The sequence below is a fragment of the Nerophis ophidion genome, linkage group LG18 (assembly GCF_033978795.1).
Source record: "Nerophis ophidion isolate RoL-2023_Sa linkage group LG18, RoL_Noph_v1.0, whole genome shotgun sequence".
Taxonomy (NCBI): Eukaryota; Metazoa; Chordata; class Actinopteri; order Syngnathiformes; family Syngnathidae; genus Nerophis; species Nerophis ophidion.
Genome location: NC_084628.1, coordinates 5,559,397 through 5,584,890, shown reverse-complemented (window position 1 = coordinate 5,584,890; position 25,494 = coordinate 5,559,397). Strand labels below are relative to the sequence as shown.

The 25,494-nt window shown below is 41.2% G+C and overlaps 1 protein-coding gene across 2 annotated transcripts in view; it reads right to left on the bottom strand.

Annotated features, from left to right (window-relative positions):
* dscaml1 (Down syndrome cell adhesion molecule like 1) overlaps positions 1 to 25,494 on the bottom strand; it is a 426,233-nt gene that overhangs the window by 44,702 nt on the left and 356,037 nt on the right. For both annotated transcript variants that reach the window (XM_061878592.1, XM_061878593.1), the window contains exon 22: positions 8,191 to 8,344. In XM_061878592.1, the coding sequence (XP_061734576.1) occupies positions 8,191 to 8,344 (154 nt within the window). The remainder of the gene's footprint in view (positions 1 to 8,190; positions 8,345 to 25,494) is intronic.

Genomic DNA, 25,494 nt, shown 5'->3' with positions numbered 1-25,494 from the left:
CTCCTGAGTATATAAGTCGCACCCCCTGGCCAAACTATGAAAAAAACTGCGACTTATAGTCTGAAAAATACGGTAATTTTTTTCTACCAAGAAAAGTGCACTTGTCATTAGTGAGAATATACTTATTTTTAAGGTATTTTGAGGTTCATTGAGGTTAGCTAATTTTACTTGTTTTGGAAAGTCTTGACAAGCCGAATGTTCTTGTTCTATTGGCAGATACTTTTGCTTAATTTAAGCAAAATACCCCTCATTTTTGTATTTTTTCGAATTTTGGCAAATACCCCTTTGTAAAAACCCGTCACCTTTTTTCAAACATTATCTCCTCTTAGCGCGTTTGCTGTGTCTGCTACAAACTCGCACAGGAAAGACATTGAACCCGTCTGATTCAAACTTGAGGAAAGAGTTTTTCAAACTGCTACGGTTTTGATTTTACGAGCCTTCAAAGAAAAGCTGCGCTGATGCTGCTGCGCTGCTGCCCTCTCAAAATGGCCGCTTAAAAGCAGGAAGCGTGACCACACAATGCAGAGAAGGTAGGTACTGTGCGGGTAAAGATATGTTGACTGGGTGAAAGAAGGAGGCACCAGTTTGACTCCAGGCTACAGAGGAGGTAGGTAATGTGCAGGTAAAGATATGTTGTCTGGGTGATGGCAGGAAGCACCAACGTGTATGGGTGAAAGAAGGAAGCGCCAGTGTGACCCCGGGATGCAGGGAAGGTAGGTAATGTGCAGGTAAAGATATGTTGTCTGGGTGATGGCAGGAAGCACCAACGTGTATGGGTGAAAGAAGGAAGCGCCAGTGTGACCCCAGGATGCAGGGAAGGTAGGTAATGTGCAGGTAAAGATATGTTGTCTGGGTGATGGCAGGAAGCACCAGCGTGTATGGGTGAAAGAAGGAAGCACCAGTGTGACCCCAGGATGCAGGGAAGGTAGGTAATGTGCAGGTAAAGATATGTTGTCTGGGTGATGGCAGGAAGCACCAGCGTGTATGGATGAAAGAAGGAAGCGCCAGTGTGACCCCAGGATGCAGGGAAGGTAGGTAATGTGCAGGTAAAGATATGTTGACTGGGTGATGGCAGGAAGCACCAACGTGTATGGGTGAAAGAAGGAAGCACCAGTGTGACCCCAGGATGCAGGGAAGGTAGGTAATGTGCAGGTAAAGATATGTTGTCTGGGTGATGGCAGGAAGCACCAGCGTGTATGGATGAAAGAAGGAAGCGCCAGTGTGACTCCAGGCTACAGAGAAGGTAGGTAATGTGCAGGTAAAGATATGTTGTCTGGGTGATGGCAGGAAGCACCAACGTGTATGGGTGAAAGAAGGAAGCACCAGTGTGACCCCAGGATGCAGGGAAGGTAGGTAATGTGCAGGTAAAGATATGTTGTCTGGGTGATGGCAGGAAGCACCAACGTGTATGGGTGAAAGAAGGAAGCGCCACAGGCTACAGAGAAGGTAGGTAATGTGCAGGTAAAGATATGTTGTCTGGGTGATGGCAGGAAGCACCAACGTGTATGGATGAAAGAAGGAAGCGCCAGTGTGACCCCAGGCTACAGGGAAGGTAGGTAATGTGCAGGTAAAGATATGTTGTCTGGGTGATGGCAGGAAGCACCAACGTGTATGGGTGAAAGAAGGAAGCACCAGTGTGACCCCGGGATGCAGGGAAGGTAGGTAATGTGCAGGTAAAGATATGTTGTCTGGGTGATGGCAGGAAGCACCAGCGTGTATGGGTGAAAGAAGGAAGCGCCAGTGTGACCCCGGGATGCAGGGAAGGTAGGTAATGTGCAGGTAAAGATATGTTGAATGGGTGATGGCAGGAAGCACCAACGTGTATGGGTGAAGGAAGGAAGCACCAGTGTGACCCCAGGAACCAGTGAAGGTAGGTAATGTGCAGGTAAAGATATGTTGAATGGGTGATGGCAGGAAGCACCAACGTGTATGGGTGAAAGAAGGAAGCGCCAGTGTGACCCCGGGATGCAGGGAAGGTAGGTAATGTGCAGGTAAAAACATGTTGTCTGGGTGATGGCAGGAAGCACCAACGTGTATGGGTGAAAGAAGGAAGCGCCAGTGTGACCCCAGGATGCAGGGAAGGTAGGTAATGTGCAGGTAAAGATATGTTGTCTGGGTGATGGCAGGAAGCACCAGCGTGTATGGGTGAAAGAAGGAAGCACCAGTGTGACTCCAGGATGCAGGGAAGGTAGGTAATGTGCAGGTAAGGATATGTTGTCTGGGTGATGGCAGGAAGCACCAAGGTGTATGGGTGAACGAAGGAAGCGCCAGTGTGACCCCGGGATGCAGGGAAGGTAGGTAATGTGCAGGTAAAGATATGTTGAATGGGTAAAAGCAGGAAACACCAGCAAAAGTCGGTCCTGTCCATCGCTGCTTGCAGCTTTAATTTGTTCTTGTTTTTGAACACTGACTTTTAGTCACAGTGCTCCGGTTGAATAAAATATATTACTCCCTTTTACGGCTGCCATCATACTCACACAAGCCCCCTTCGAGAGAGTAACACGATGAAACTGCTGCTCTAACTCCATTATGTAGTCCGTCTTTTAATCCGGCACCTATCGACTTAACTGGCCCGTTATTGCCGAGTGTATTAGTTAAGTCTTCTCTTGTCAGGCCATTTTTCCCGACCCCTCACGTAACCCCTTCCATCAGGCCCCGCCCCCCCCACGTCCTGCCCTTTGAACCCCCCCAAAAAAAATCAATACAACGCTTTGCCTGGTCCGTGCACAATGCTTGAGCAGGAAGGGAAGCAGAAAGGATGGTGTCACTTAAGTAGCACCATTAGGCTGCCATCCATAAATCCCTTTGTTTCCTATTTAATTACAACCGTTCAGGGCTATTTGTTGTCGGGTTTTTTTGGAGTGTGCATGTTTTATTAACAACTGCTGCGCGCGGATTGAATTGTCTCTCTGGGGCAAATAAAAGTTTTTAAATGTGTAGAAGAGCAGAGCAGTGTCGTAAACATGATTTACCATATGTCCCGGCAAGTAATCTGCGTTCAAAAGACTCCGGCTTATTAGTGATTCCCAAAGCCCCAAAAAAAGTCTGCGGGCTATAGAGCGTTTTCATTTCGGGCTCCAGTACTCTGGAATGCCCTCCCGGTAACAGTTCGAGATGCCACCTCAGTAGAAGCATTTAAGTCTCACCTTAAAACTCATTTGTATACTCTAGCCTTTAAATAGACCCACTTTTTAGACCAGTTGATCTGCCGTTTCTTTTCTTTTTCCTCTATGTCCCACTCTCCTTTGTGGAGGGATTCCGGTCCGATCCGGTGGCCATGTACTGCTCGCCTGTGTATCGGCTGGGGACATCTCTGCGCTGCTGATCAGCCTCCTCTTGGGATGGTTTCCTGCTGGCTCCGCTGTGAACGGGACTCTCGCTGCTGTGTTGGATCCGCTTTGGACTGGACTCTCGCGACTGTGTTGGATCCATTATGGATTGAACTTTCACGGTATCATGTTAGACCCGCTCGACATCCATTGCTTTCCTCCTCTCCAAGGTTCTCATAGTCATCATTGTCACCGACGTCCCACTGGGTGTGAGTTTTCCTTGCCCTTATGTGGGCCTACCGAGGATGTCGTAGTGGTTTGTGCAGCCCTTTGAGACACTAGTGATTTAGGGCTATATAGGTAAACATTGATTGATTGATTGATTGATTAAAAGGCCTACTGAAAGCCACTACTACCGACCACGCAGTCTGATAGTTTATATATCAATGATGAAATATTAACATTGCAACACATGCCAATACGGCCGCTTTAGTTTACTAAATTGCAATTTTCATGCTGCCTGCGCTAACAAAATAAGAGTCTCAGAAAGCTGGCGTGCACAAGTGATGTGCACGCCAGCTTTCTGAGGGATCGCTTGTGCACGCCAGTTTTCCGAGACTCTTTAAGCATGAAGCAGGGCTTTTATTGTGAAGATAGGAAATGTGCAGTCGGCCTTTAGAGTTTTGACGGAAGGTACGGCGCGAGAGTCTGTTGAAATAAAAAGTGTTTCTCGCCTTCCTCTCGGTCATATTTTCATAATAATGATCTTGCAGCAGCCAGCGTCATCTCACAAGACCCTCCGGTACCGTGAATGTCATTTAAGTGACGTCTTGGTGAAGATTGATGATCACTAATTTTTAGGTCTATTTATTTTAAAAGCCTGGCTGGAGATCGACTGACACACCCCCCGCGGTCGACTGGTAGCTCGCGATCGACGTAATGGGCACCCCTGCTCTAGGACAATTGTACTTGAATACATTTTTTCAAAAATTCACAATATTCCCAACATTCCCATTCAAATAGCTGGATGTATTCATAGTTTTACAAAACCCCAAATTCTCAAAATTTTAGCGCCATTTGTAAACCGGATTCCGACCTATCAACCGTCCACCCCTTAAAACTCTTCCAATATATTCAATGCAAAATATGTTTTCCCTTTTCTCAAAATTCAGTGTTCCTGGAATTTTCTACCCATTGACAATGAATGGGCCATTCGGGGCGGTAGAGCTCGGTTGGTAGAGTGGCCGTGTCAACAACTTGAGGGTTCCAGGTTCGATCCCTGCTTCCGCCATCCTAGTCAATGCCATTGTGTCCTTGGGCAAGACACTTTACCCACCTGCTCCCAATGCCACCTCTCACTGATTTAAATGTAACCTAGATATTGGGTTTCACTATGTAAAAGTGCTTTGAGTCACTGGAGAAAAGCGCTATATAAATATAATATAAAAAAAAAAAGTAAAAAAAAAAAAGCCATTGAGAGGAGCCAGATGAGTTGGTTCGGGCATCTGGTCAGGATGCCACCCGTTTCGACACGTCCGACCAGTAGGAGGCCACGTGGAAGACCCAGGACATGTTCCCAGGCTGACCTGGGAACGCCTCTGGATTGCCCGGGAAGAGCTGGACGAAATGACTGGGGAGAGGGAAGTCTGGGCTTCCCTGCTTAGGCTGCTGCCCCCGCGACCCGACCTCGGATAAGCGGAAGAAAATGGATGTCGTGTTTTTATCACCTTCGTCTTTTAGTAAAGGTTAAACCTTTTTTATCTTTTAACCTTTTTGAACAAGTCGTGCATGCTTTTATTTCAAGTGGCCTGGACTACTGCACTGCACTTTATGCTGGCATTAGCCAAAAAGCTCTCTCCCGGTTGCAGTTAGTCCAGAACGCGGCAGCACGACTTTTAACAGGGGCCAGGAAACGCCAGCATATAACCCCAATTCTTCAGAGTTTGCACTGGCTCCCTGTTCATTTTAGAATTGATTTTAAAACATTGCTGTTTTGTTTTTAAATCTTTACATGGACTGGCACCTCAATATATCTCGGACCTCATCCAAATTTACATCCCTGCGCGCGCTCTGAGGTCCGAGAGCCAGTTCCAGCTTGTGGTGCCCAAGACCAGACTTAAGACCAGGGGAGACAGGGCCTTCTCCGTGGTCGGCCCTAAGCTCTGGAACACTCTGCCGCTCCAAGTTCAAACTGCTTCCACAGTGGAGTGTTTTAAGTCTCGTCTTAAGACCCACTTTTATTCTTTGGCTTTTAACACTACGTGAGTTGTGTGGTCCTCTGTTGTCCTCTGTGTTTTCACGGTGGAAGAGGGGTTAGTGCGTCTGCCTCACAATACGAAGGTCCTGCAGTCCTGGGTTCAAATCCAGGCTCGGGATCTTTCTGTGTGGAGTTTGCATGTTCTCCCCGTGAATGCGTGGGTTCCCTCCGGGTACTCCGGCTTCCTCCCACTTCCAAAGACATGCACCTGGGGATAGGTTGATTGGCAACACTAAATTGGCCCTAGTGTTTGAATGTTGTCTGTCTATCTGTGTTGGCCCTGCGATGAGGTGGCGACTTGTCCAGGGTGTACCCCGCCTTCCGCCCGATTGTAGCTGAGATAGGCGCCAGCGCCCCCCGCGACCCCAAAAGGGAATAAGCGGTAGAAAATGGATGGATGGATGGATGTCTATTTTACTGTTTTAATTGATTTTACCCTTTAAAATAGTTTTTAATCATATTTGTTTTTATATTTTTTTTATTGGTTTTATATTCATTTATTTTTTGTTTTTATTCAGTCATTGGTGGTGCATAATATATAGATATATATACTTTTTTTGAATTTTATGTTGTCTGTCTATCTGTGTGGGCCCTGCGATGAGGTGGCGACTTGTCCAGGGTGTACCCCGCCTTCCGCCCGATTGTAGCTGAGATAGGCGCCAGCGCCCCCCGCGACCCCAAAAGGGAATAAGTGGTAGGAAATGGATGGATGGATGGATGTCTATTTTACTGTTTTAATTGATTTTACCCTTTAAAATAGTTTTTAATCATATTTGTTTTTATATTTTTTTTATTGGTTTTATATTCATTTATTTTTTGTTTTTATTCAGTCATTGGTGGTGCATAATATATAGATATATATACTTTTTTTGAATTTTATGTTGTCTGTCTATCTGTGTTGGCCCTGCGATGAGGCGGCGACTTGTCCAGGGTGTACCCCGCCTTCCGCCCGATTGTAGCTGAGATAGACGCCAGCGCCCCCCGCGACCCCAAAAGGGAATAAGCGGTAGAAAATGGATGGATGGATGGATGTCTATTTTACTGTTTTAATTGATTTTACCCTTTAAAATAGTTTTTAAATCATATTTGTTTTTATATTTTTTTTATTGGTTTTATATTCATTTATTTTTTGTTTTTATTCAGTCATTGGTGGTGCATAATATATAGATATATATACTTTTTTTGAATTTTATGTTGTCTGTCTATCTGTGTGGGCCCTGCGATGAGGTGGCGACTTGTCCAAGGTGTACCCCACCTTCCGCCCGATTGTAGCTGAGATAGGCGCCAGCGCCCCCCGCAACCCCAAAAGGGAATAAGCGGTAGGAAATGGATGGATGGATGGATGTCTATTTTACTGTTTTAATTGATTTTACCCTTTAAAATAGTTTTTAATCATATTTGTTTTTATATTTTTTTTATTGGTTTTATATTCATTTATTTTTTGTTTTTATTCAGTCATTGGTGGTGCATAATATATAGATATATATACTTTTTTTGAATTTTATGTTGTCTGTCTATCTGTGTGGGCCCTGCGATGAGGTGGCGACTTGTCCAGGGTGCACCCCGCCTTCCGCCCGATTGTAGCTGAGATAGGCGCCAGCGCCCCCCGCGACCCCAAAAGGGAATAAGCGGTAGAAAATGGATGGATGGATGGATGTCTATTTTACTGTTTTAATTGATTTTACCCTTTAAAATAGTTTTTAATCGTATTTGTTTTTATATATTTTTTATTGGTTTTATATTCATTTATTTTTTGTTTTTATTCAGTCATTGGTGGTGCATAATATATAGATATATATACTTTTTTTGAATTTTATGTTGTCTGTCTATCTGTGTGGGCCCTGCGATGAGGTGGCGACTTGTCCAGGGTGTACCCCGCCTTCCGCCCGATTGTAGCTGAGATAGGCGCCAGCGCCCCCCGCGACCCCAAAAGGGAATAAGCGGTAGAAAATGGATGGATGGATGGATGTCTATTTTACTGTTTTAATTGATTTTACCCTTTAAAATAGTTTTTAAATCATATTTGTTTTTATATTTTTTTTATTGGTTTTATATTCATTTATTTTTTGTTTTCATTCAGTCATTGGTGGTGCATAATATATAGATATATATACTTTTTTTTTAATTTTATTTTATTTATTTATTTATTTTTTACATTTGTTTTCAACATGGCTGTGCAGCACTTTGGAAACGTTATTGTGTAAATGTGCTATATAAATAAAGTGGATTGGATTGGATTGGATTGGATAAAAAACTACTATTTATAGGGTGTGGCGAGAAACTCTGTACAATGGGCTATGGTATAGCACCTGTATCGTGTTCAAAGTGTACAAACCTTTACTAGAATACAGACTTTAGTCCAGGCTAGAACCCACTATTCATATTTGCATTGTTTACTTTGCTTCAATATACACACTTTTCTATTTACGAATCCTGTTCAAGAACCTGTAAAGTCAGGTTCTATTGTACTGTATGAAATTGTTAGAATTGACTGGTTTGGATGGACGGAATTAAAAAGTGGTGGTGTATGGAAATATCAATACTTCTACCCCAAAGTGTACTTAGATTTGATAATCAGTGTCAAAATCTGAATAACTTTTGTGAACCTACTTTGTTTTTGTGGTTGTCTACTATTCAAACTTAAGTTCACACAGCGGCACTTACCCTTGGCAGCAGGCTCCACGGTGACTTTATCACTAAAATTCCCCCGTCCGGCAGTGGTGACGGCCGCGGCCCAGATCAGGTACTGTTGCCTGTGGTTAAGGTGGCTGATGCGGTAGAAGACGAGCTCCGGGTTGGCTTCGTATTCGCTGGGCATCTTTGGAGGAAGAACATAATAAGAGACATAAGTGACAAATTGATATACTTCAGTTTCAGTTTCAGTTTATTTTCAGTCTAACAAAAACATATTCAAACATAGATCACGATTCAAAAATGAATAACATGACTGAAACAGGCAGAAGCAAAAAAGCTTATATGCCCAACATACATTTTTTACATTCAATTAAGTTACCTTTTCTATCAATCAATCAATCAATGTTTACTTATATAGCCCTAAATCACTAGTGTCTCAAAGGGCTGCACAAACCACTACGACATCCTCGGTAGGCCCACATAAGGGCAAGGAAAACTCACACCCAGTGGGACGTCGGTGACAATGATGACTATGAGAACCTTGGAGAGGAGGAAAGCAATGGATGTCGAGCGGGTCTAACATGATACTGTGAAAGTTCAATCCATAATGGATCCAACACAGTCGCGAGAGTCCAGTCCAAAGCGGATCATACACAGCAGCGAGAGTCCCGTTCATAGCGGAGCCAGCAGGAAACCATCCCAAGCGGATGCGGATCAGCAGCGCAGAGATGTCCCCAGCCGATACACAGGCAAGCAGTACATGGCCACCGGATCGGACCGGACCCCCTCCACAAGGGAGAGTGGGACATAGAAGAAAAAGAAAAGAAACGGCAGATCAACTGGTCTAAAAAGGGAGTCTATTTAAAGGCTAGAGTATACAAATGAGTTTTAAGGTGAGACTTAAATGCTTCTACTGAGGTGGCATCTCGAACTGTTACCGGGAGGGCATTCCAGAGTACTGGAGCCCGAACGGAAAACGCTCTATAGCCCGCAGACTTTTTTTGGGCTTTGGAAATCACTAATAATAATAATAATAATAATAATAATAATTCTGCAGCACAAAAAGAAATAGTCATTCAGCATCCACATCCAAGCTGCCCCCCAACAAACAATACAAAAATATGTACCTACACACATACACTTTTTTTGTAAATAGATAAACACACATACCTTCTAAATACAACATTTAACCAAACAAACATACATTTCTAGTTCACATAACTTTTTAAAATACATTGTGACATGTTCTTTTTGAAATTAAATACTGAGTCACTCATTTTTATTTCTTTACCAACAGAATTCCACAAATTAACACCGAGAACAGACAAACATCGACGTTTAACCACTAGTCTTGCTTTTGGTAAAATAAACTTAGATTCATCTCTTAGATTGTAGAGGGAAGTATTTTTGAATTCCTTCTGGAAGAGTATTTATTTTTGCTTTGAACATTATCTGTGTTATTTTATAATAAACAATATCTTGAAATTTCATAAGTTTTGATTTAACAAATAATGGATGGGTATGGTCATGGTATCCTGCTTTGTTTATTAGCCGTACAGCTTTTTTTTTGCAGCAAAACAATATCATTAGTTATGGTTTTAAAAGTGGTTCCCCAGAGTTCTACACAGTATGTCATGTATGGAAGTATCAAAGTATAATAAATAATAATAAATAATACTGACTTGCTGGCCAAAGCTTTAAAGGGGAACATTATCACCAGACCTATGTAAGCGTCAATATATACCTTGATGGTGCAGAAAAAATACCATAAATTTTTTTAACCGAATTCCGAACTCTAAATGGGTGAATTTTGGCGAATTAAACGCCTTTCTGTTTATCGCTCTGGCGGCGATGACGTCAGAACGTGACGTCGCCGAGGTAACACAGCCGCCATTTTCATTTTCAACACATTACAAACACCGGGTCTCAGCTCTGTTATTTTCCGTTTTTTCGACTATTTTTTTGGAACCTTGGAGACATCATGCCTGGTCGGTGTGTTGTCGGAGGGTGTAACAACACTAACAGGGAGGGATTCAAGTTGCACCACTGGCCCGAAGATGCCAAAGTGTCTGCCGCCAGACCCCCATTGAATGTGCCAAAGTTTCACCACATTTGACCGGCGATGCTAAGGCAGACATGGCACAGAGATGTATGGATAACCTGCAGATGCATTTGCGACGATAAAGTCAACGAAATCACAAAGGTGAGTTTTGTTGAATAATCAGACATATTTGGTTGCGGCGTGACTGCCAGCTAATCGATGCTAACATGCTATTTACCGGCAGTGCTAAAGCGGACATGGCACAGAGATGTATGGATAACCTGCAGATGCATTTGCAACGATAAAGTCAACGAAATCACAAAGGTGAGTTTTGTTGAATAATCAGACATATTTGGTTGCGGCGTGACTGCCAGCTAATCGGTGCTAACATGCTACGCTAATCGATGATAACATGCTATTTACTGGCGATGACAGACATGACACAGAGATGTATGGATAACCTGCCGATGCATTTGCAACGATAAAGTCAACGAAATCACAGAGGTTAGTTTTGTTGATGTTGACTTATGTGCTAATCAGACATATTTGGTCGCGGCGTGACTGCCAGCTAATCGATGCTAACATGCTATTTACCGGCAGTGCTAAAGCAGACATGGCACAGAGATGTATGGAAAACCTGCAGATGCATTTGCAACGATAAAGTCAACGAAATCACAAAGGTGAGTTTTGTTGAATAATCAGACATATTTGGTTGCGGCATGACTGCCAGCTAATCGGTGCTAACATGCTACTCTAATTGATGCTAACATGCTACGCTAATCGATGATAACATGCTATTTACCGGTGATGACAGACATGACACAGAGATGTATGGATAACCTGCCGATGCATTTGCAACAATAAAGTCAACGAAATCACAGAGGTTAGTTTTGTTGATGTTGACTTATGTGCTAATCAGACATATTTGGTCGCGGCGTGACTGCCAGCTAATCGATGCTAACATGCTATTTACCGGCAGTGCTAAAGCAGACATGGCACAGAGATGTATGGATAACCTGCAGATGCATTTGCAACGATAAAGTCAACGAAATCACAAAGGTGAGTTTTGTTGAATAATCAGACATATTTGGTTGCGGCGTGACTGCCAGCTAATCGGTGCTAACATGCTACGCTAATCGATGATAACATGCTATTTACCGGCGATGACCGACATGACACAGAGATGTATGGATAACCTGCAGATGCATTTGCAACGATAAAGTCAACGAAATCTCAGAGGTGAGTTTTGTTGATGTTGACTTATGTGCTAATCAGACATATTTGGTCGCGGCGTGACTGCCAGCTAATCGATGCTAACATGCTATTTACCGGCGGTGCTAAAGCAGACATGGCACAGAGATGTATGGATAACCTGCAGATGCATTTGCAACGATAAAGTCAACGAAATCACAAAGGTGAGTTTTGTTGAATAATCAGACATATTTGGTTGCCACGTGACTGCCAGCTAATCGGTGCTAACATGCTACTCTAACTGATGCTAACATGCTACGCTAATCGATGAAAACATGCTATTTACCGGTGATGACAGACATGACACAGAGATGTATGGATAACCTGCCGATGCATTTGCAACGATAAAGTCAACGAAATCACAGAGGTTAGTTTTGTTGATGTTGACTTATGTGCTAATCAGACATATTTGGTCGCGGCGTGACTGCCAGCTAATCGATGCTAACATGCTATTTACCGGCAGTGCTAAAGCAGACATGGCACAGAGATGTATGGATAACCTGCAGATGCATTTGCAACGATAAAGTCAACGAAATCACAAAGGTGAGTTTTGTTGAATAATCAGACATATTTGGTTGCGGCGTGACTGCCAGCTAATCGGTGCTAACATGCTACGCTAATCGACGCTAACATGCTATTTACCGGCGGTGCTAAAGCAGACATGGCACAGAGATGTATGGATAACCTGCAGATGCATTTGCAACTATAAAGTCAACGAAATCACAAAGGTGAGTTTTGTTGAATAATCAGACATATTTGGTTGCGGCGTGACTGCCAGCTAATCGGTGCTAACATGCTACTCTAATTGATGCTAACATGCTACGCTAATCGATGATAACATGCTATTTACCGGCGATGACAGACATGACACAGACATGTATGGATAACCTGCAGATGCATTTGCAAAGATAAAGTCAACGAAATCACAGAGGTGAGTTTTGTTGATGTTGACTTATGTGCTAATCAGACATATTTGGTCGCGGCGTGACTGCCAGCTAATCGATGCTAACATGCTATTTACCGGCGGTGCTAAAGCAGACATGGCACAGAGATGTATGGATAACCTGCAGATGCATTTGCAACGATAAAGTCAACGAAATCACAAAGGTGAGTTTTGTTGAATAATCAGACATATTTGGTTGCGGCGTGACTGCCAGCTAATCGATGCTAACATGCTATTTACCGGCGGTGCTAAAGCAGACATGGCACAGAGATGTATGGATAACCTGCAGATGCATTTGCAACTATAAAGTCAACGAAATCACAAAGGTGAGTTTTGTTGAATAATCAGACATATTTGGTTGCGGCGTGACTGCCAGCTAATCGATGCTAACATGCTATTTACCGGCGGTGCTAAAGCAGACATGGCACAGAGATGTATGGATAACCTGCAGATGCATTTGGAACTATATTACGTTTCCTTCCACCCACATTTAATGCGAAAAAAACACTTACCAATCGACGGATTTAAGTTGCTCCAGTGTCAAAAGATGCGAAAGTCCTGATCGTTTGGTCCGCACATTTTACCGGCGAGGCTAACGCAGCTATTCGGCCATGCTATGGCTATGAAAAGCGTCAATAGCTATTCGCTCAATAGCTTCAGTTTCTTCTTCAATACTTTCATACTCCAACCATCTGTTTCAATAAATGCGTAATCTATTGAATCGCTTAAGCCGCTGAAATCAGAGTTTGAATCCGAGCTAATGTCGCTATATCTTGCTGTGGTATTCCCATTGTTTGTTTACATTGGCAGCACTGCGTGACGTCACAGGGAAATGGCCAGTGTCTTCGCAGATAGCGAAAATAAGGCACTTTAAAGCTTTATTTAGGGATATCCCGGGACCGGTAAAATTTTGAAAAAAACTTCCAAAAATACAACAAGCCACTGGGAACTGATTTTTATTGTTTTTAACCCTTTTGAAATTGTGATAATGTTCCCCTTTAAGAACACTTCAATACAACATCAACTCTATGGTGAAACATGTCCATCTGACCTGAATTTAAGAGGACATCCTGACAATGCCTATTGATTTTCTACCACAATACCAGTAGGTGGTGGTAACATTGTGACTATTTATTCCTGGATCTGGTGGGTAACAGCAAAGAATGACAACAAATTTCTTGAACTGCATATATATTAATTTGGTTTTAATTCGAGATTGGTACTGAAATTGTGACTTTTATAGGCACCGACCAAATTTCGTCTGTGCTGCTGGGTATCGATTCATGTAAAATCAAACAGTGCCATATTTTGAGATGGTGGTTACTCATAATGGTGGGTTGGTGGGGAAACGAGCACTCAAACCGCACTCCAAGCAGACTCAGTTGGACTGCCTCTCGGTAACGTTACAGTATTCCATGCCAACAAAGCAAATATGCGTGATAGAAAAATTTCACAGTCAGGCTAGCTCCATTCTGTTTGACATTGGATTTACCATAGACGTGCTACTGATAAGCATTTACGTGGCAATTTCAACACCTCCACATTTGGTATTGAAATCTAAAACTAAGATACAGGCTACAATCAAACAGCTGGTGTGTAATAAGTACAAACTTAGAGTATAGACACTTTTTAGGACGCAACAAAAGACTACATTTAGCTTAAAGGGGAACTGCACTTTTTTGGAATTTTGCCTATCATTCACAATCATTGTGACAAGAACACACATGTCATTTGTGTATATATATATATATATATATATATATATATATATATATATATATATATATATATATATATATATACATACATAAATACACACATGTACAAATCATATATATATATATATATATATATATATACCTATGTACACATTATTACATATTCACATATATATACATATACATACATATTCACACACACCCATATATACATATATATATGTATACATATATATATATACACACATATATATACATATTCACACATATATATACATATATACATATTCACACACACATATATATATATATATATACATATATATATAAACACACACATATACATACACGCACATACACATATACATATATATATATATACACATATACATACACGCACATAAACATATATATACACATATATACACACATACATACACGCACATACACATATATACACATATACATATATACACATATACATATATATATATATACACACACATCTGTACAAATATACATACATACATATTACATACATATATATGCATACATATATACAAATGCATATACATCCATATATATATATATATATACATATGCATATATACTTACATATATTTATACATATACATACATATTATGTATTTATACATATATACATACATATATTTATACATATATATGTATATATGTACATACATACATACATATGTACGTAGGTGCATACTTACGTACATATACTCACGTACATTTGCATACGTACATGCATACGTACATGTATACATGTTAAATTATATAAATATGCATGTATGACATTATATATTCTGAGAAGAATTATGGGCACATTGTCATACATGCATATGTGCGCAAGTACATACATATGTACTCACATACATACGTGCATGCATATGTACATGTTAAATTATATAAATAAGCATGTATGACATTTTGCCAATAACGTTTCTCGGAAAAGTGCATCATCTGAAAGTTGGCATGGCAACAGAAACAGTGAGTAAAATGTGTGTGATGCCAAACACTGGCTCACATTGTCACTTTGCCAGAGAGGCAGAAGTAATGTGAAAGACTCAGTGAACATCATTTTAATGTAAACCAAGCCCTCGAGCCTCCCCTCAAAATGAGAAGAGTAGCAAAAAGAGGGACACAGAAGGTATAACTCAGGGTTTTTGGGACAGAATAGGATAAAGCAGAGGTGTGAGGAGGAATGAGGCTGCAGGGAAAGAAAAGGAGAGGAGAGGAAAAGAGGACAGGAAACTCCTACGAGCATGGAAGAAGACAATGTGGAGAAAGACAAATGAGTCAGTCAGTGATATCATGAACAGTCACATAGTAATGAGGCCACTATAAAACACAAACACAAGCAAACCGAACTCCCCACGATATAGTTAGTGCTGGAGAAACCACACGGATGCAGCGGCATACATGACCTGGAGGTGGTTGTGTAATTGCAGTGTGTTTAACCCAGCCATGTGTCTGTTGTCTGGTCACATCACTGTCTTCTCCACACACACGCACACACACTTTACACTGGCATTCACTCCAGATTGTCCCAACCGGTTATTCCCAAAATATTTTTTTTCTAGATCTTAAAGATGGAAAGTGTAGCTGCCGTTATGATGTGCAGTGATGTTTTCAAAATGACCGTAAGTCTTGAACTATGCAAAGTATTTCAATGGTTGGAATCTGCCCTTTTACATGATGTACTAGTTAATATACACTGCAAAAAGTCAGCGTGTTCAAAAACAAGAAAAATAATACAAAATTTAGGGGCATTTTACTTGAATTGAGCAAATTTATCTGCCAATAAAACAAGACAATTTGGCTTGTCAAGACTTTCCGAAACAAGTCAAATTAGCTAACCTGAATGAACCCAAAAATACCTTAAAATAAGTACAGTATATTCTCACTAATAACAAGTGCACTTTTCTTGATAGAAATAAACAAATATGAGATGTTTTTTCCCAATATTTATAAAATATTCTTAAATTAAGTAAATTCTCATGCCATTTGCAAGGAATATATATATATATATATATATATATAGATAGATAGATAGATAGATAGATAGATAGATAGATAGATAGTACTTTATTGATTCCTTCAGGAGAGTTCCTTCAGGAAAATTAAAATTCCAGCAGCGGTGTACAGAGTTGAGATCAATTTAAAGAAAAAAGTAAAAAGTAAATAATGGGGGTTTAAAAGGAAATAAAATAGAGAAATATTACAAAAAGAATAAAAAGAATGGGAATAACAATATAACAGTAAAATAAGAATATAACAAGACAAAGTAGGCAGTAGTGACCATGTTATGAAAACGTATTGCACTTTTAATGTTTTATATATATATATATATATATATATATATATATATATATATATATATATATATATATATATATATATATATATATATAGTGGGGCAAAAAAGTATTTAGTCAGCCAGCGATTGTGCAAGTTCTCCCACTTCAAATGATGACAGAGGTCTGTAATTTTCATCATAGGTACACTTCAACTGTGAGAGACAGAATGTGAAGAAAAAAATCCAGGAATTCACATTGTAGGAATTTTAAAGAATTTATTTGTAAATTATGTTGGAAAATAAGTATTTGGTCAACCATTCTCACTGATGGAAGGAGGTTTTGGCTCAAAATCTCACGATACATGGCCCCATTCATTCTTTCCTGAAGACGGATCAATCGTCCTGTCCCCTTAGCAGAAAAACAGCCCCAAAGCATGATGTTTCCACCCCCATGCTTTACAGTAGGTGTGGTGTTCTTGGGATGCAACTCAGTATTCTTCTTCCTCCAAACATGATGAGTTGAGTTTATATATTTTATACGTATCCATTTTGGTATAAACTCAACTCGTCGTGTTTGGAGGAAGAAGAATACTGAGTTGCATCCCAAGAACACCACACCTACTGCGAAGCATGGGGGTGGAAACATCATGTTTTGGGGCTGTTTTTCTGCTGAGGGGACAGGACGATTGATCCGTGTTAAGGAAAGAATGAATGGGGCCATGTATCGTGAGATTTTGAGCCAAAACCTCCTTCCATCAGTGAGAGCTTTGAATGGTTGACCAAATACTTATTTTCCACCATAATTTACAAATAAATTCTTTAAAATTCCTCGATTTTTTCGGCTCAAAATCTCACGATACATGGCCCCATTCATTCTTTCCTTAACACGGATCAATCGTCCTGTCCCCTTAGCAGAAAAACAGCCCCAAAGCATGATGTTTCCACCCTCATGCTTCACAGTAGGTATGGTGTTCTTGGGATGCAACTCGGTATTCTTCTTCCTCCAAACACGACGAGTTGAGTTGATACCAAAATGGATACATGGATGATACAGCAGAGGATTGGGAGAATGTCATGTGGTCTTTTTGGTATAAACTCAACTCGTCGTGTTTGAAGGAATATATATATTTATTTGGTACATGGTGAAATGATAAGTGTGACCAGTAGATGGCAGTCAAACATAAGAGAAATGTGTGGACTGCCATATAATGGCAGTCATACACAATTTTGTCGAGGGCCGGACTGTGTCTATATATATATATATATATATATATATATATATATATATATATAGACTTAGATATTGGGTTTCACTATGTAAAGCGCTTTGAGTCACTAGAGAAAAGCGCTATATAAATATAACTCACTTCACTTCACTTCCACAGAGTATTTCCAGAGTGGCCAGCCTGAAATGTGGGTGTCGGGGACGGATGTGGAAAGAGATTTTTACAACAAAGTTATGAAGTGAAGTGAATTATATTTATATAGCGCTTTTCTCTAGTGACTCCAAGCGCTTTACATAGTGAAACCCAATATCTAAGTTACATTTAAACCAGCGTGGGTGGCACTGGGAGCAGGTGGGTAAAGTGTCTTGCTCAAGGACACAACGGCAGTGACTAGGATGGTGGAAGCGGGAATCGAACCTGCAACCCTCAAGTTGCTGGCCACTCTACCAACCGAGCTAAAGCTTAGTGATATATAAGATAGGAGGCGAGTTTATTTTTTACCCTTCGCGTTCAAATTCCGCTGTTTGTTGCATTTTTGTCGCGTTTCGCTTGATTGTTAAAATATGTCGATCGAGAAAGAGTGTGACGCTCATATGTTGTCAATATTCAGGGTTTTGTCGTTCATAGTTAACATTGTAAATCCTACATTCTTTCGGTCTGTCATAATGTTTTTAGCATTCAATCGGACATTATTGTGAGGTTTTGTATTAATGTTCCTAAAAATAGATACACCATCCCCCAGACACAAATTCTTCTCTAAATTTAGCCCCCCGAGTCAAAATAATTGCCCAGGCCTGGTATGAACACATACCGTACTTTCGGGACTACAAGGCACACTTAAAATATTTTTTTTCCCCTCAAAACTTGACGGTGCGCCTAATGTACGGAATAATTCCGGTTTTGCTTACCGTCCTCAAAGGTATTTTATTTGGTACATGGTGAAATGATAAGTGTGACCAGTAGATGGCAGTCAAACATAAGATAAACGTGTAGACAGCAATATAATGGCAGTCGTACACAAGACATATGTGTAGATTGCAATATGACTCAAGTAAACAACATCAACATTTTATATGTTCCATTGAAAATATAGAACATTACACACAGCGCTAAAAAATCCATCAAAATGTTTTAGTACGACTTTGGTAAATTATGAAGCCACAACGCTTGATGGATTGTACTGTGCCTCAACATACGACTATTATTACGGTGTGTGTATAAGGTATTATCTGGCGTTTTGTTTCACAATATTAAGCAAAAGCAACTTTTCTTACTTTCAGGTATCTGCTGATCTATATTTGGGATCTGCATAAAAAATTGCGCGCATCCGCCTTTGTAGTCCGTGGAACTCCGTAGTCGATAAGCTCCTTCTTTTTCTCATCTTTTTGTTATGGGACATTCATTCTCCGCTGTTGCCATTTCTAATATAAAGTAGCGTAAAGTTCTTACTTATATCTGTCAGTAAACTCGCCGTGAAAGTGCTAAAACATACCGGTGTAGTGTGTTGTAATTATTCACCGAAGGAGCGTTCCGGTCAGACGTTTTTTCACGGGACACATTTCCGGCGGATGAGGAGATGCTGCTCCGTTATTGATTGAAGTCAAGTCTGAATGTCAGTCAAACAGTTAGCGCCATATTTTGACCCTTCTTCGACTCCCGTCCTTGCACGCTACACCGCTACAACAAAGATGACGAGGAGAAGACGTTGCCAAAGGTGAGCCACGTAAATAAGACCATGCACAAACTACGTTCTACGTTACCCTCCAAGGTTTCTCATTGTTGAGTTTTTGGGTTGAGTTTTTCCTTGCCCTGATGTGGAATCTGAGCCGAGGATGCCGTTGTGGCTTGTGCAGCCCTCCGAGAGACTCGTGATTTAGGGCTATATGAGTAAACATTTATAGATGATTGATGTGAGTGGCAGGAAGAAAATCTCTGAATATAGGACGGCCCATCTGTTCAGACATTTCTTTAAAGAAAAAATAATAGTGTGTAATACCCGGGTCTGTTCAGCAAATAACATTTTGTTTCAGTGTCCCCCAAAAATTTGCTATCAATTTAGTTCTGTTGGGGGTTGATTAAAATAATAACATTTATGGATACATTCACATGTTTTTTTTTTATAGTGCATTAGTGCAATTTATATTATTTTCGCATGTATTTTAGTTATTAAATCCTGGACGGCAGATAATGTGTTAAAACAAAACATGATGTTTAGTCATCGGCCCTGAGAGAAAACACATACACTACAAGTGCACTTGTCTTTTAATTATTCCCGAAGTCAGGACACACACTCCCTGGATGGGATCTTTCCATTTTTATGGACACTGTCTATGGAACAGCTTACCAGAGAACTTCAGGGCCTCAGGGAACGGTCATTATTTTAAGAGCAGGCTTAGACTCACCTTTTTAGATTTGGCTGTTAATTAATATTTATTAATTTTATTTCAGTTTATTCTAATTTTTTTTAATTCATACTAGCTTTTATTGTGTCCATTTATTATATATTTACTGTACATTGTTGCGTCTGACCAGTCTTCCTCTCAGGGAATACAAGTCACTGGTCCATCCCAAATTCTTTCAGATGACATTTATGCTGTGTAAGAAGGATGGGAATATTATCAAGTTTTCCTAAAGCTTTAGGAGACCAGTCCTACAGTCTGTTAATAGCGACATCGAGAAGCGGTCTGAAAATCAAACGGGAAAAGACAACTTATTGAATACGAAAACAGCCCCCACGAATTGATTAACGTGGACCCCGACTTAAACAAGTTGAAAAACTTATTGGGGTGTTACCATTTAGTGGTCAATTGTACGGAATATGTACTGTACTGTGCAATCTACTAATAAAAGTATCAATCAATCAAAAAAACCCTGCCCAGAAAGCAATACAGCATCATTGTTCTAATACGGATAAGATAAGAAGGGAGTACTCCAACTCCCACATTCCAACGCTTCAAGGTAAAACACAGAGTTTAGTTGCGGACAAAAGATACGAGAACAAAGTGTAGACATGGGAAAATATTAGCTGCTTTAAACATGACTAGGAATAAAGAAAGAACTCTTAAAAATACATGCATTCTCCACAACATACAGAACAGGCCAAAAGTTTGGACACACCTTCTCATTCAATGTGTTTTATTTCTTTTCATGACTATTTACATTGTAGATTGTCACTGAAGGCATCAAAACTATGAATGAACACATGTGTAGTTATGTTCTTTACAAAATAACAACATTTTTTATGTATTCTCGTTTCTTCAAAATAGCCATGATGTTTCCACCCCCATGCTTCACAGTAGGTATGGTGTTTATGGGATGCAACTCAGTATTCCTTTTCCTCCAAACACGACGAGTTGAGTTGATACCACGGATGGATGATACAGCAGAGGATTGGGAAAATGTCATGTGGTCAGATGAAACCAAAATAGAACTTTTTGGTATAAACTCAACTCGTCGTATTTGGAGGAATATATATGTATATATATATATATATATATATATATATATATATATATATATATATACACACACACAATCTGTTCATGAATGAGTATTTCCGTTCGGCCACCGTGTTCAATGGAGAAGTCCGATCTACAAAATTTGCAGGCAGCACACACCTTCCCCGTCGAGCTGTCCTGGATGAACTGAAAATATTTGTTCCAATCATTTTGGAAATTGCAAACGTACTTCTTCTTCTTACTCGTCCTTGCCATGTCTATTCTTCGTTCTTATGCTCCGTCTCTGTTATGTTTTTGGACATTACTACTTGCCGTAGTTTCGAAGCAATGCATGATGGGAATCCGGATGTTGTGTGTCAGTGTATCAACGTGCCGGCTGGAATAAACACACGCTGAGGGGCGGCATAGCTCGGTTGGTAGAGTGGCCGTGCCAGCAACTTGAGGGTTGCAGGTTCGATTCCCGCTTCCGCCATCCTAGTCACTGCTGTTGTGTCCTTGGGCTAGACACTTTACCCTCCTGCTCCCAGTGCCACCCACACTGGTTTAAATGTATCTTAGATATTGGGTTTTACTATGTAAAGCGCTTTGAGTCACTCAAGAAAAGCGCTATATAAATATAATTCACGCTGAGAAATAGCTCCGTGCCTGCCTACTTTATGGGTTATAAATAAACCTATGGATAACAGAGACATTTATAATAGTCTGCTTTTCAGGTGAGAGAGGACACTAAAGGCAGTGCCTAAAGGCACGCCCCCAATATTGTTGGGGAGAAAATCGGGAGAAATTCGGGAGAATGGTTGCCCCGGGAGATTTTCGGGAGGGGCACTGAAATACAGAAGTCTCCCGGGAAAACCGGTAGGGTTGGCAAGTACGTCTGCAAGATTCATTGATTGATTGATTGATTGATACTTTTATTAGTAGATTGCACAGTTCAGTACATATTCCCTACAATTGACCACTAAATGGTAACACCCCAATAAGTTTAACTTGTTTAAGTCGGGGTCCACGTTAATCAATTCATGGTACAAATATATACTATCAACATAATACAGTCATCACACAAGTTAATCATCATAGTATATACATTGAATTATTTACATTATTTACAATCCGGGGGGTGGGATGAGGAGCTTTGGTTGATATCAGTACTTCAGTCATCAACAGAGAAACGGACATTGAACCAGTGTAGGTCTTCCTTCCGCCCGATTGTAGCTGAGATAGGCGCCAGCGCCCCCCCGCGACCCCGAAAGGGAATAAGCGGTAGACAATGGATGGATGGATAGGTCTTACTTAGTAGGATATGTACAGCCAGCAGAGACCATAGTGAGTTCAGATAGCATAAGAACAAGAACATGCATTAGAAGTACATTTGATTATTTAAATGTGGTTATTTATAATCCGGGGAGATGGGATGTGAATGGAGGAGGGTATTAGTAAAGTGTTGAAGTTGCCTGGAGATGTTGTTTTAGAGCGGTTTTGAAGGAATATAGAGATGCACTTACTTTTATACCTGTTGGGAGTGCATTCCACATTGATGTGGCATAGAAAGAGAATGAGTTTAGAGCAGGGGTCGGGAACCTTTTTGGCTGAGAGAGCCATACAAGCATAATATTTTAAAAAGTGTTTCTGTGAGAGCCATATGATATATGTTTTTAACAACTATATGCATGCATTTTTAAGTAAGACCAACATGTCTACAGTATAATAAGTCTCTTATATGTTTTAATAACATATCTTGCCGATTGTATTGTACCGTATGTCCCGGCAAGAAATCTGCGTTCAAAAGACTCCGGCTTATTAGTGATTCCTAGAGCTCAAAAAAAGTCTGCGGGCTATAGAGCGTTTTCCGTTCGGGCTCCAGTACTCTGGAATGCCCTCCCGGTAACAGTTCGAGATGCCACCTCAGTAGAAGCATTTAAGTCTCACCTTAAAACTCATCTGTATACTCTAGCCTTTAAATAGACCTCCTTTTTAGACCAGTTGATCTGCCGCTTCTTTTCTTTCTCCTATGTCCCCCCCTCCCTCGTGGAGGGGGTCCGGTCCGATGACCATGGATGAAGTACTGACTGTCCAGAGTCGAGACCCAGGATGGACCGCTCGTCGGGACCCAGGATGGACCGCTCGCCTGTATCGGTTGGGGACATCTCTACGCTGCTGATCCGCTTCAGATGGTTTCCTGTGGACGGGACTCTCGCTGCTGTCTTGGAGCCACTATGGATTGAACTTTCACAGTATCATGTTGGACCCGCTCGACATCCATTGCTTTCGGTCCCCTAGAGGGGGGGGGGTTGCCCACATCTGAGGTCCTCTCCAAGGTTTCTCATAGTCAGCATTGTCACTGGCGTCCCACTGAATGTGAATTCTCCCTGCCCACTGGGTGTGAGTTTTCCTTGCCCTTTTGTGGGTTCTTCCGAGGATGTTGTAGTCGTAATGATTTGTGCAGTCCTTTGAGACATTTGTGATTTGGGGCTATATAAATAAACATTGATTGATTGATTGATTATTCTGAAGCAAACCAACGATAAATAAAATAATTCTTACCCCTATTGCGACTTCTTGATCAGGTGCGGTAGAAACCGGATGGGTGGATTAAAATGCATGAGAATGTTTTATATTTTGAACGTTATTTTTGACACTGTGATTACCAGCGGAATTATTCATTACTTATCGTGTTAAGCAATGTCAGCTAAGATTTATCTGAGAGCCAGATGCAGTCATCAAAAGAGCCACATCTGGCTCTAGAGCCATAGGTTCCCTACCCCTTTGTTTAGACCTTTCTTAGATCCGAATCTGGGTTTAACGTGGTTTGTGGAGCTCCCCCTGGTGTTGTGGTTATGGCGGTCATTTACGTTACGGAAGTAGTTTGACATGTACTTCGGTATCAGGGAGTTGTAGCGGATTTTATAGACTAGGCTCATTGCAAGTTGTTTACCTCTGTCCTCCACCCTGAGCCAGCCCACTTTGGAGAAGTGGGTTGGAGTGAGGTGTGATCTGGGGTGGAGGTCTAAAAGTAACCGGACTAGCTTGTTCTGGGATGTTTGGAGTCTAGATTTGAGGGTTTTAGAGGTGCTGGGGTACCAGGGGGTGCAAGCGTAATTGAAAAAAGGTTGAATGAGAGTTCCCGCTAGAATTTTCAAGGTGCTTTTGTTGACCAGAGAGGAGATTCTGTAGAGCAGGGGTGCCCATTACGTCGATCGCGATCGACTGGTCGATCTCGGAGGGTGTGTCAGTCGATCTCAAACCAGGCATTAAAAAATAGACATAAAAATGAGCAATCATCAATCATACCAAGACTTCACTTTCGTCAGTTGTTTGACATTCTCGGCACCCGAGGATCTTGTGAGATGACGCTGGCTGCTGCGAGCTCATATTTAAGAAAAAAATCACTAACAGGGCGGACGCAGAGAAACACATTTTATTTCTAGAGACTCCGTACCTACTGTCAAAACTCTAAAGAGCGACTGCACAGTTCCTGTCTTCACCATAAAAGACCTGTTTCATCCTGCCTGTGCTAACAAAATAAGAGTCTCAGAAAGCTAGCAAGCTACGGAGTTTGATGCCAATGTATTTCTCCCCCGCCCTCAGCGACCGCTTTCTCACTTGCTTGCCCACCCGCACAGTAAAGGGCCACACACACATATGCTACTCTCATAACAAAGTGTTTAAAAACGAGTATGCAAGTTGGACAAATGAGATGCCAAATCCAACCACTTTCATGTGGTATTGGACAGAAAGGAGGACTTTTTTTTTCCTCCATTTGAAAATGTGGGCGTTATCATCATTACTGTCTGATTCCAATCAATGCAAGTCATCAGAATCAGGTAATACACCAACTTATATTCTTGTCTTCATGAAAGAAAGGAATCTATGTGTGCGGGCTATAGAGCGTTTTCCGTTCGGGCTCCAGTACTCTGGAATGCCCTCCCGGTAACAGTTCGAGATGCCACCTCAGTAGAAGCATTTAAGCCTCACCTTAAAACTCATTTGTATACTCTAGCCTTTAAATAGACTCCCTTTTTAGACCAGTTGATCCGCCGTTTCTTTCCTTTTTCTTCTATGTCCCACTCTCCCTTGTGGAGGGGGTCCGGTCCGATCCGGTGGCCGTGTACTGCTTGCCTGTGTATCGGCTGGGGACATCTCTGCGATGCTGATCCGCCTCCGCTTGGGATGGTTTCCTGCTGGCTCCGCTGTGAACGGGACTCTCGCTGCTGTGTTGGATCCGCTTTGGACTGGACTCTCGCGACTGTGTTGGATCCATTGTGGATTGAACTTTCACAGTATCATGTTAGACCCGCTCGACATCCATTGCTTTCCTCCTTTCCAAGGTTCTCATAGTCATCATTGTCACCGACGTCCCACTGGGTCATTATTGTCACC